General features: G+C 41.8%; 1 protein-coding gene across 1 annotated transcript in view; it reads left to right on the top strand.

The window, feature by feature from the left end:
* Positions 1 to 1,031: 1,031 nt before the first annotated feature.
* Positions 1,032 to 13,535, top strand: part of LOC124026358 (protein CBFA2T2-like) — an 88,964-nt gene continuing 76,460 nt past the window's right edge. The window contains 1 exon segment of the mRNA XM_046339384.1: positions 1,032 to 1,414. Within this exon segment, the coding sequence (XP_046195340.1) occupies positions 1,387 to 1,414 (28 nt within the window). The 5' untranslated portion in view covers positions 1,032 to 1,386.

The raw sequence follows: 13,535 nt of genomic DNA, 5'->3' as shown, positions 1-13,535 counted from the left end.
GACTGCAGCCTGCAGTAGGTTCCCGGTTAGGGTTTATGGACAGCAGCCTGCAGTAGGTCCCCGGTTAGGGTTGATGCTGCAGCCTGCTGTAGGTCCCCGGTTAGGGTTGATGGACTGCAGCCTGCAGTAGGTCCCCGGTTAGGGTTGATGGACTGCAGCCTGCAGTAGGTCCCCGGTTAGGGTTGATGGACTGCAGCCTGCAGTAGGTCCCTGGTTAGGGTGGATGGGTTACAGCCTGCAGTAGGTCCCTGGTTGGGATTGATGGGCTACAGCCTGCAGTAGGTCCCCGGTGGGGACCACAAACAGTAGGTAATGGCCGGGCCACGGTGGGTGTTAATTTGTTATTGTAACTCAGCAGCTGTGCGGCATGCTCCGAGAGCAGGTGGCAGCCTCCGCAGGGGTGGTGGATGGGGGAGGAGAAGAGGGGGAGGGAGACAGGAGCATGTGGCATGTGTGTGTGTGTGTGTGTGTGTGTGGGGGGGGGGGGTAGCTCTCAGCAAGCAAATTATATATCCTGTTTCCATGAGAAACAACATATGAGGGCCTGGATGGGTTCCAATACTAATCATTCCTTGCCTTCAGTAGGTTGTTGTGTTGCAGAGAGGCAAGAAAGCAACACCACTGTATAGATGGCAAAAGGATGAATCAAATAAATAGATGTGGATGTGCTCTAGACCTACCTCTCTCTCTCTCAAATATACATTATTATTATATTATCAAATAGAACATTCTTGATCATTCTTGAAATAGCCTACAACATGACACAAATACAACATTGAATCAATCTAAACATTACCTGAATATTCACAACAAAGATAAAATGTTCATAAGAAATTACTGTCTGCTCCTTCTTGTGACTTCCGTAGGATATGGCCAAATGCATTGCAGACTATTGGTAGCCAAAAACATAATATGTATCTTTTTTTTAAAGACATTTTGTCAACACACCGTTGACATGCAAACAAGTAGTGGTCTGTTGGGCGGAAGGCGGCGTTAGGAGGTTAGGAGAGTTGTAACCGAAAGGTCGCTGGTTAAAACCCAGAGCAGACTAATAATTATTATTGTCGTATTTCCCATAATCTAATTTAGCGTCCGTAAAAGATATGTCCCTGCTGTTAACGACGGTGTAACAACGCAGCAGAGTTTTGGCTTTTTCTCGAAAGGATTACAATTTGTCCCGCCCACTCAGATATTCAGTGCAATGTTGCTACAGTAGCAGCCTATGCCCCTGATACCTGATGCTGCAGTGTCACGGATCACTGTGTCTATTATCTTGATATAAAAACAAGTCAGTGGCTGATATCAGTTGACTCGATAAGCGTAATATTTTGGTTATAGTAGGCTGTATCTTGAAACGTGCACACTGCCATTCAAAGTGTGAAGAGCATGGTCGGGATCACGGGCGCTTTGCAATGTAAGTAACTAACCTATCTATGTTTTAGTGCTGTAAAATACATGTGAAAACGTTTTTATGACCATTTCGAGTATTATTATTTTGACATTATCCTATGGCTATTTGTTTGGATGAGATGCGCTGCTATAAATAAAAGGGACAGCGTCAAATATCTACTGGTCGCGCGCGCTCAGGAAAGGACTCAAAAATGCGGAAACTGTTTGCATGGAAGGCTGGTCGATTTTCCCCATAATATATCCACAACAGTAGACGTGTCTTTTGTCCTGGGTACTTCGTTGCCTAGTGTAATGTTATGACGTTTAGTAGGCAGACATTTTTTATTTGACCTCAATAATTGGACAAGAGTGCAAACATTCAATGGGACATTCACACATAGCCCAAGCAGGCCTACATCAATAAAATATAATTATGTTCACAGTCAATTAAAATGTGTCTCATCATAAATACTATTTTTTTTGCATTACCTTTGTTAACGTTAGATTATTATATTAGTAACCTAACTGTAGGCTATAATAACATGCATATAATGATGTTGTGAGCTTTGCCCTCGTATAGCTGGTAATATCCTGATATTATTTACATTTACATTTAAGTCATTTAGCAGACGCTCTTATGCTGCGAAGGCCGTCCCTCTAAATGTGTCTTTTCAGTGGATGATTTGGAATTAGTCCACCAGGCAAAGTTTTGCACCATCTGGAGCTTTACAGCTTTTCAAGACAATAACACCAGGCGGTCTAAAGACTGCCAATAGAGAACTCCCACTTGTCTATTTAGCCTGTGGGACAAAGGCACAGTCATGCAATGCAAGTGGGGTCGCCAGACCTAGCCACAGCCTCAAGGCACAACTGTATTTGTGTGTTTGACCCGGGAGAAATAATTCGTCTCCCTTTTGTCCAGATGTCGGAATAACAAACGATGGCTCGACAAAGACGAGACAGTAGTCCTAATGATGAAACATTGTTTGTTACAGTAACCAGCAGAGAGCAGCAGAGCTCCTCTGGCATCCATGATGGAACTGTAATCGTGATTGATCTTCCGTTTTATGGTTCTTAATGTTCTTGGATTTTGGTCCAAAATGTTGACCTGAACGAATACATGTTGAAATATACAGCTTAGTTTCAATGTAGTTGTTTTTTCAATGGTATAACTTGAATAGTTTTACAGTATATTTTACAGTTGTCTTGCTAGGAGATAGTGTGCTAGGAGATAGTGTGCTAGGAGAAAGTGTGCAAGGAGATAGTTGTACGATGACAGACATGCCAAAGAGAACACAACAACGCTCACGTTCTTTCTCAATCACTGTTTTGTCCCTTGATTCAATTAAATCCACTTGAAAACATGTGGGCAAGTTGGACACAACTACAAATTTCCCCATTTTCCATATTTTTTTCTCAATTTTTTTGTGATTCCATTCCCCTGACTTTTTAAAGGGAAATAAATAAATTACAAAAGGGTCCTGCAGGTTTGCATTAGGCTCCTAATTGGTTTTGGCTTGAGTGGCTCCTCCGGGTTGCCAGATCTGGCGCCTTTATGTTGTGTTGTCATGTGGGAGAATTTCCCTGGCACTGTGGAGAGAGAGGTGCCTGTAGCTGGGAGTGAGTCAGCCCAGCATCCTCATCTCCTCTCATCGCCTCTCATGTACGGCTCTCTCTGGTCTCTGAGTGGGTCTTTTCCACCAGTAACACCTGTTAATGCTTTACTGGGCCCCATGGCGCTGCTCTCATCCAGCTCCGTAGTCAGGCCCATCAGATTGTAGGTTTGCTCTAAGCCTGGCCCCCATTAATAACTATCAGAGGATGAATCTGAGTTTGATTCAGAAACACAGATGATTTGAGTGAAGTGGAGCAGTGTGGAATTGAATAGTTTTTTTTGTTGAGGTGAACTAAGTTTGACTCATCACTGATTGGTGATTACATTTTGTGTGCACAGGCAGATCATACATAGTCATTTATAAAGTGTGGTTATGACTGGAAACAACTTGAGCAGACTTTCATGCTTGGTGTGGAGTTAGATCGGGGTGCCTCGCTTTTCCGTGACCTCATCAATTAGAGCCACAATAAAAACAATCGCAAAAATATTCTGTTCCCATGTCTTCTATTCATTAATGAGGCTCATAAACTACTAAAATACCAACTCCAAAAGTCTAAATGAAAACCGACCTTTTACTCTAATAAATCAGTCTATTCCCTTTGGTGAGAGGAAATCACAAACATCCATCTCTCCTATCCATTTAGAAGTCTACCCTAAATCTCCCCCACAAGGGTTAACACGAGTCAGAACCCAGCAACCCAGAGTTTGTGTGTTAGAATCTCTTCATGGATAACTTTAGCATTTTCGCTACTTTGCAACTACTTAGCATGTTATTTAATCTTAACCCTTTAACCTAACTCCTAAACCTTTTAACTACTTAGCTAGCATGTTAACTAGTCCTAACTTTAACCCGTAACCTAACACTAACCTTAACTCCTAGCCTCACTAAAGTTAGCCACCTAGCTAGCCTATCTAACGTTAACCACAACAAATTGGAGTTTGTGTAATGTACACGAATGCATTATGAAGGAAGAAAACTGTGTAATGAAAATGGTGTAATACACACAAAAAGTGAACTTTTTTTCGTGTGCCTGTCACAAATTTTGAATGAGCAATTTGTGTCTATTTCACAATAAGATGTGATAGTGTGTTGCGAGCCACTGACTCAATAAATCTCCCTTGACAGGCCCTGTCATGTAGGAGTGTTTTTGTGAGCTCGTCGCCGTCCGTCCTTATTTCACATAACCCTATTATTTCAGCCTGTGAGGCAACCTGAAACGAAGGAGAGAGAGGGAGAGAGACAGAAAAGTGACAGAGAGAGACGGAGGGAGGAAGAAGAAAAGGGAGAGGAACTGATTAACTGTCAGGAGAATGTGAGGCTAATTGACGCCAGGTTCGCACAGCTGTTTCTTGTTGCTGCGCACTGCACGGACCGGGTGGGAGGATTGGATCCAGATGTGGGCCCTGCTCTTCGGATCGCCCGCCAATAACAATCCTCTGGAATGCCAGTCTACAGGAGACAAAACCTATTAGTGGGCCTGGGGCGTGCTCCGCTCCGTTCCTCTCTCCATCTCAACCCCTATTTTTGTGGACGGTCAAGACTATCACTTCTTAGATACTTTTTGTTATGCTGTTGAGTTGACTACAGGGCTCAGTATGCAGAGCTGTCATTTTGTTTAACTAGCCTCATAATGTTGGTACTGTGTCATTGTATCTGCATTACACATTGATATCATATGACACATTTAAGGCTTGAAACCAGCTATGGGGTTCAAAATGTGTTTAGCATATTTCAGAGGGCTTTCGAAAGTCCCCCAAAATGGATTAATTCCTTTGTGTCCTGCTGTGAAAAGTGTTTCTTTCAAAACCTTCCTTGAAAATGCATGTATCCTTTCTACCCCTCTGTGTTGGCGGGCATTCGACTGGTGGGACGTGGGGGCCTTATTGTCTGCAGGAATTGATTAAGTCTCCTACTTTAAGCAGAGGACATTGACAGAGAACAAAAGTACTAATCACCCAGTAGTAAATTAGAGCGGTCACAGTGGAAAAGACAAGTGAAAGAACCGTATCACCACATGATGCTTTTTTAATACCCGTTCTTCCCTGCTCCAGTCCAGACAAAGCCTCGTTAGGATTGGTTCCCCTTATTCTCCACAGCTTTCGGGATATTCTACCCCTCTCACCCTCTTTCTTTCGCACTCTCTCTCCTGGTCAATGGGGATGGGGAGTCCAGCTGCAGTGGGCTTGTCAGCACCCAGAGGAGAGTTCAAATCTATGCCTGTATGAGTTTCCCATTGAAGACTGATAGCACAATATGGACGGGCTTTCAAATGAGAAACTCAGTTGTCAGTTATTTTGGGAGACCCCCCCCCCCAAAAAAGACTTCTCAGAATTTCCCCCCAAACTTTTCAAGAGTTTCAAGAGTTTCAAATGCAAACCTTCTCTCGCAAGGCATTCTTTACATTGTCATAACTGTTTACATTCTTTACATTGTCATAACTGTTTACATTCTTTACCTTGTCATAACTGTTTACATTCTTTACATTGTCATAACTATTTACATTCTTTACATTGTCATAACTGTTTACATTCTTTACATTGTCATAACTGTTTACATTCTTTACATTGTCATAACTGTTTACATTCTTTACATTGTCATAACTATTTACATTCTTTACATTGTCATAACTGTTTACATTCTTTACATTGTCATAACTGTTTACATTCTTTACATTGTCATAACTGTTTACATTCTTTACATTGTCATAACTGTTTACATTCTTTACATTGTCATAACTATTTACATTCTTTACATTGTCATAACTGTTTACATTCTTTACATTGTCATAACTGTTTACATTCTTTACATTGTCATAACTGTTTACATTCTTTACATTGTCATAACTGTTTACATTCATTACATTGTCATAATTGTTTACATTCTTTACATTGTCATAACTGTTTACATTCTTTACATTGTCATAACTGTTTACATTCTTTACATTGTCATAACTGTTTACATTCGTTACATTGTCATAACTGTTTACATTCTTTACATTGTCATAACTGTTTACATTCTTTACATTGTCATAACTGTTTACATTCTTTACATTGTCATAACTGTTTACATTCTTTACATTGTCATAACTGTTTACATTCTTTACATTGTCATAACTGTTTACATTCTTTACATTGTCATAACTGTTTACATTCTTTACATTGTCATAACTGTTTACATTCATTACATTGTCATAACTGTTTACATTCTTTACATTGTCATAACTGTTTACATTCTTTACACTGACATGACATAACCGTGACGTGACACATCATCAGCTATTTAAAATCATGTGTAAAACTGTCCCAAGTCTGTCTCGTTGTATGCTTTAGCGCACGTGTCAAACTCAATCCATTGAGGGGCGGGTGTCTGCGGGTTTTCGCTTGTCCCTTGTATTTCATTTATTAATTAAGGTCTCTAATTAGTAAGGAGCTCCCCTCACCTGATTGTCTAGGTCTTAATTGAAAGGAAAACCAGCAGGCACTAGGTCCTCCATGGAAGGAGTTTGACACTCCTGCTTAAGCGATGACATTTCTTCTGGCTAACCAGCTGACCTAAATCACGGATGATGGACGGTTCAGACAAAGTCTTCCCATGTGTCTGTTGTACGAGCGCTTTATGCCTCCTGATGCTGCCTCATCAAACTGCACCCCATTTATCACAGCTATGTTTCCAGTCCTGCTGAGCTTCAGCGTCACCCATGGAAGGGGGTCTGTTCAGGATCTGTAGTCATAAAGTGCTGATCTTGGATCAGTTTTGCCTTTTAAAATCATCGGCTGAGTACAATTATTAGCGTCAGGGGGAACCTGATCCTAGATCAGCACTTCCACTCTGAGATGCTTTATGAAAAGGGGCCCAATTGTAGTGAAATGGAACCTGTTGTCATTCCGTTATTCCCCTGTCTCCAACTTTCCAGACACTATTCAACGATGCTTGCTCTTTTTTGTTGGAATGTAATCTTATCAGCAGACCTGTACCATGACGTTCATGTGTCTTTCCTTTGGTGGTGTCTTTTGCTTGTTGGCTTTGTGTCTTGTGACATCAGAGGATCAGTGGTGTTATTATGCCCTTAGTTTGAAATAACCATCAAGGAGAGGGCCAACCCTAACACTATTACACCCTTAGTTTGAAATAACCATCAAGGAGAGGGCCAACCCTAACACTATTATGCCCTTAGTTTGAAATAACCATCAAGGAGAGGGCCAACCCTAACACTATTACGCCCTTAGTTTGAAATAACCATCAAGGAGAGGGCCAACCCTAACACTATTATGCCCTTAGTTTGAAATAACCATCAAGGAGAGGGCCAACCCTAACACTATTACGCCCTTAGTTTGAAATAACCATCAAGGAGAGGGCCAACCCTAACACTATTATGCCCTTAGTTTGAAATAACCATCAAGGAGAGGGCCAACCCTAACACTATTACGCCCTTAGTTTGAAATAACCATCAAGGAGAGGGCCAACCCTAACACTATTATGCCCTTAGTTTGAAATAACCATCAAGGAGAGGGCCAACCCTAACACTATTATGCCCTTAGTTTGAAATAACCATCAAGGAGAGGGCCAACCCTAACACTATTATGTCCTTAGTTTGAAATAACCATCAAGGAGAGGGCCAACCCTAACACTATTATGTCCTTAGTTTGAAATAACCATCAAGGAGAGGGCCAACCCTAACACTATTATGTCCTTAGTTTGAAATAACCATCAAGGAGAGGGCCAACCCTAACACTATTACGCCCTAAGTTTGAAATAACCATCAAGGAGAGGGCCAACCCTAACACTATTATGCCCTTAGTTTGAAATAACCATCAAGGAGAGGGCCAACCCTAACACTATTATGCCCTTAGTTTGAAATAACCATCAAGGAGAGGGCCAACCCTAACACTATTATGTCCTTAGTTTGAAATAACCATCAAGGAGAGGGACAACCCTAACACTATTACGCCCTTAGTTTGAAATAACCATCAAGGAGAGGGCCAACCCTAACACTATTATGCCCTTAGTTTGAAATAACCATCAAGGAGAGGGACAACCCTAACACTATTATGTCCTTAGTTTGAAATAACCATCAAGGAGAGGGCCAACCCTAACACTATTATGTCCTTAGTTTGAAATAACCATCAAGGAGAGGGCCAACCCTAACACTATTATGTCCTTAGTTTGAAATAACCATCAAGGAGAGGGCCAACCCTAACACTATTATGCCCTTAGTTTGAAATAACCATCAAGGAGAGGGCCAACCCTAACACTATTATGCCCTTAGTTTGAAATAACCATCAAGGAGAGGGCCAACCCTAACACTATTATGTCCTTAGTTTGAAATAACCATCAAGGAGAGGGACAACCCTAACACTATTATGCCCTTAGTTTGAAATAACCATCAAGGAGAGGGACAACCCTAACACTATTATGCCCTTAGTTTGAAATAACCATCAAGGAGAGGGCCAACCCTAACACTATTACGCCCTTAGTTGAAATAACCATCAAGGAGAGGGCCAACCCTAACACTATTACGCCCTAAGTTTGAAATAACCATCAAGGAGAGGGCCAACCCTAACACTATTATGCCCTTAGTTTGAAATAACCATCAAGGAGAGGGCCAACCCTAACACTATTATGCCCTTAGTTTGAAATAACCATCAAGGAGAGGGCCAACCCTAACACTATTACGCCCTTAGTTTGAAATAACCATCAAGGAGAGAGCCAACCCTAACACTATTACGCCCTTAGTTTGAAATAACCATCAAGGAGAGGGCCAACCCTAACACTATTACGCCCTTAGTTTGAAATAACCATCAAGGAGAGGGCCAACCCTAACACTATTATGCCCTTAGTTTGAAATAACCATCAAGGAGAGGGCCAACCCTAACACTATTATGCCCTTAGTTTGAAATAACCATCAAGGAGAGGGCCAACCCTAACACTATTATGCCCTTAGTTTGAAATAACCATCAAGGAGAGGGCCAACCCTAACACTATTATGCCCTTAGTTTGAAATAACCATCAAGGAGAGGGACAACCCTAACACTATTATGTCCTTAGTTTGAAATAACCATCAAGGAGAGGGCCAACCCTAACACTATTATGTCCTTAGTTTGAAATAACCATCAAGGAGAGGGCCAACCCTAACACTATTACGCCCTTAGTTTGAAATAACCATCAAGGAGAGGGCCAACCCTAACACTATTACGCCCTTAGTTTGAAATAACCATCAAGGAGAGGGCCAACCCTAACACTATTACGCCCTTAGTTTGAAATAACCATCAAGGAGAGGGCCAACCCTAACACTATTATGCCCTTAGTTTGAAATAACCATCAAGGAGAGGGCCAACCCTAACACTATTATGCCCTTAGTTTGAAATAACCATCAAGGAGAGGGCCAACCCTAACACTATTATGCCCTTAGTTTGAAATAACCATCAAGGAGAGGGCCAACCCTAACACTATTATGCCCTTAGTTTGAAATAACCATCAAGGAGAGGGCCAACCCTAACACTATTATGCCCTTAGTTTGAAATAACCATCAAGGAGAGGGCCAACCCTAACACTATTATGCCCTTAGTTTGAAATAACCATCAAGGAGAGGGCCAACCCTAACACTATTATGCCCTTAGTTTGAAATAACCATCAAGGAGAGGGCCAACCCTAACACTATTATGCCCTTAGTTTGAAATAACCATCAAGGAGAGGGACAACCCTAACACTATTATGTCCTTAGTTTGAAATAACCATCAAGGAGAGGGCCAACCCTAACACTATTATGTCCTTAGTTTGAAATAACCATCAAGGAGAGGGCCAACCCTAACACTATTATGCCCTTAGTTTGAAATAACCATCAAGGAGAGGGCCAACCCTAACACTATTATGCCCTTAGTTTGAAATAACCATCAAGGAGAGGGCCAACCCTAACACTATTATGTCCTTAGTTTGCAATAACCATCAAGGAGAGGGCCAACACTTACACTATTATGCCCTTAGTTTGAAATAACCATCAAGGAGAGGGCCAACCCTAACACTATTATGCCCTTAGTTTGAAATAACCATCAAGGAGAGGGCCAACCCTAACACTATTACGCCCTTAGTTTGAAATAACCATCAAGGAGAGGGACAACCCTAACACTATTATGCCCTTAGTTTGAAATAACCATCAAGGAGAGGGCCAACCCTAACACTATTATGTCCTTAGTTTGAAATAACCATCAAGGAGAGGGCCAACCCTAACACTATTATGCCCTTAGTTTGAAATAACCATCAAGGAGAGGGCCAACCCTAACACTATTAGAGAGAGAGAGAGAGAGAGAGAGAGAGAGAGAGAGAGAGAGAGAGAGAGAGAGAGAGAGAGAGAGAGAGAGAGAGAGAGAGAGAGAGAGAGAGAGAGAGAGAGAGAGAGAGAGAGAGAGAGAGAGAGAGAGAGAGAGAGAGACTTGTATCAGTTTTAGACAACAACAACAAAGAGAAACACACAACTTGTCTGTTTGTTTTGTTAGTGTGAGAGTCTCTCTCACACACACACACACACACACACACACACACACACACACACACACACACACACACACACACACACACACACACACACACACACACACACACACACACACACACACACACACACACACACACACACACACACACACACACACACACACACACACACACACACACACACAGAAACACACCTTCCAGGGGAGCGCACTTCTGACAAGTCTAAACATCCCTGCGGCTGAACCCTGAGTAAGGCAAAGGCATGCCTATGTGTGTCTGCCCGGATTCCTCAGAGTTCTTATCTAGCTGAGCTTGTAAAACCGTCTTTGCACTGGCAAGTGATTCAAATCACATTTTTTGCATATCCGGTTCAAATTTGATCTTTTTCCTGCAGTCTGAACCACCAAAAAGCACATGGAATCGGATATATTATGCCACATTACGCCACATGATTCCTCAAATCAAATTCTATTTGTCACATGCAGTGAATACAGGTGTATACCTTACCATGAAACGCTTACTTACAAGTTCTTTGTGGGAGGTTTTGAATCAGATAATAATCTGATTCCTCGCCATGTGTCTGAACGGTCAAATCGTATTTATTTAGTTTGTAGACTGTTATTGGGCATATCTTGTTACTTGTCAAACTGTCAACAGAGTAGTAAGAACATGTTTAGCTAATTAGCCTGATAATTGTTTACAAACAAATGAGTGAATGTGCTAGAAATCTGAACAGCTACCTAGCCAGCTAGTTGACTGCCTTGGCCAAAATTACTTGTTTTGAAAGTTGAATAATCTTTTCCTTTGAGGCTTTAAAAGTTTTCCTACACTATGATTTTGAACAGAAATTGCGAGACATCTATGACAGGCATTGTTAACTTGCTACACAACACCTTTGGAGTGAGAGGAAGCACCAATCAGCCTATACCCCTATGTGCACACCCGTTGTTACTATGACAACTAGCATAGCCATGTCAGCAAATGACTGCTGTCTGAACACACACATCCGATTCGGTCACTTGTAACTTGCTGTTTGGACAATCAGTAGTCCAAAACGGATTTGAAAAACAAAACTGATTTGAACATTAAGGCCTGCAGTGTGAACAAGGCTTAATTGAGCACTTCACAAATCCCCCAGCAGGCTCTGTCTCTGCCTGGTCAGGTGTTCCCAACACTGCTCTCCAGATGAGCCACCTGCAAAACACAGGTGTGGCCGTCGCTAGACAATAGCACAACACAGCTGCTCTTGCCCGGAGGATAACGAGAAGGTTATAATAGGATCAACTGCAGGTAGAGGAAGGAACACACACGCACGGTCACAGTAACCGTACACCCTGATGAGATGAGGTCTACACCCTGATGAGATGAGGTCTACACCCTGATGAGATGAGGTCTACACCCTGATGAGATGAGGTCTACACCCTGATGAGATGAGGTCTACACCCTGATGAGATGAGGTCTACACCCTGATGAGATGAGGTCTCTGGCTGGCCATGTCAAAGTGCGTCTTTGAGTCGCAACGACGAGGACTTTCCCGGGCCACCGTGTTGATGTATGTTTAATTTCACCTGCCTATTGTTACGTCTCTGACATGACAGGAAAAGTACAGTTCATTGTGGGTCAGATTGTGGCACTATTGTCAGGTCCTTCCTGTAAGCACAACGGGCGACACAACCAACCACCACCATCGAATGAAAATCAGGTTAAACCATTTAATAGGAAGAGAAATGCAGTTTGGGCTCTTACTTTTTTTGTTTGTTTCTACTCTCACCTGTCCTACTGCTCAGACATGCCTCTTGTGAAATGTCTGCTCTCTTTAAAATCTGTTTTACAAGGTGACTGTTAAGTATACTGAACAAAAATATAAATGCAACATGCAACAATTTCAAAGATTTTGCTGAGTTACAATTCATATAAGGAAATCAGTCAATTGAAATAAATAAATTAGGCCCAAATCTATGGATTTCACTTGACTGGGCAGAGGGGGGGGTCCACCCACTGGGGAACCAGGCCCAACCAATGAGAATGAGTTTTTCCCCATAAAAAATACTTCTCAGAACCCACCCTCCCCCCGCAGGTGAAGAAGCCGGATGTGGAGGTGCTTACACGTGGTCTGCGGTTTGGAGCCTGGTTGGACATACTGACAAATTCTATAAAACGACATTGGAGGTGATTTATGGTAGAGATATGAGCATTAAATTCTCTGGCAACAGTTCTGGTGGACATTCCTGCAGTCAGAATGCCAATCGCTTCCTCAACTTGAGACACATGTGGCTTTGTGTTATGTGACAAAACACCACCTTTTAGAGTGGCCTTTTAGTGTCCCCAGCACAAGGTGTGTCTGTGTAATGATCCTGCTTTTTAATCAGCTTCTTGCTATGCCAGTCCTGTCAGGTGGATAGATTTTCTTGACAAAGGATAAATTGCTTACTAACAGAGATGTAAACAAATAAACGTGTGCACAAAATGTTAAAGAAATACGTTTTTGCGCATATGGAACATATGGAAACATTGGACCAACACTTTACATGTTCTGTTTATATTTTTGTTCAATGTACAATAATGCACTATGCTTATGTTAATCATGGACTTCAAATGGATTACAGTATATATTGCATGTTTCGGCTATAAGAAGATAAGAATGCCGTATGCATATTGCATATGGTATATGTTACTATGCTATACTATATTTTTAAAAGGCTTCAGGCCTGCGTACTGTAGGTATGAAAACAACAGTAGGGCCATAGAAAGTCGACTGTCGGTCTAGCATGTTTGTGTTTCTAATCAGTAGTTTAGAACTCTTGTTTGCTGAAAATGTTCTATGGTTGGCAGAGGAGGACAAACTTCAGACAAGCTCTTACTGCATGGTGCATTTAGTGATTATAATACTGGAAGTGGGAGCATGTAAGGATTTAACTATATATGCCATGGATAGCTCAGTAGGTTTATCTGGTGCTCGGTTTAAATGGAGAGAGAAGGAGAAGGTGGTTATTGAATATCGTTTAACAGAGTTATTGGAGAAAAGGTTTGGAGTCGGTCTGT

The sequence above is a fragment of the Oncorhynchus gorbuscha genome, linkage group LG03 (genome assembly GCF_021184085.1).
Source record: "Oncorhynchus gorbuscha isolate QuinsamMale2020 ecotype Even-year linkage group LG03, OgorEven_v1.0, whole genome shotgun sequence".
NCBI lineage: Eukaryota > Metazoa > Chordata > Actinopteri > Salmoniformes > Salmonidae > Oncorhynchus > Oncorhynchus gorbuscha.
This window is presented reverse-complemented; position numbering and strand designations above follow the sequence as displayed.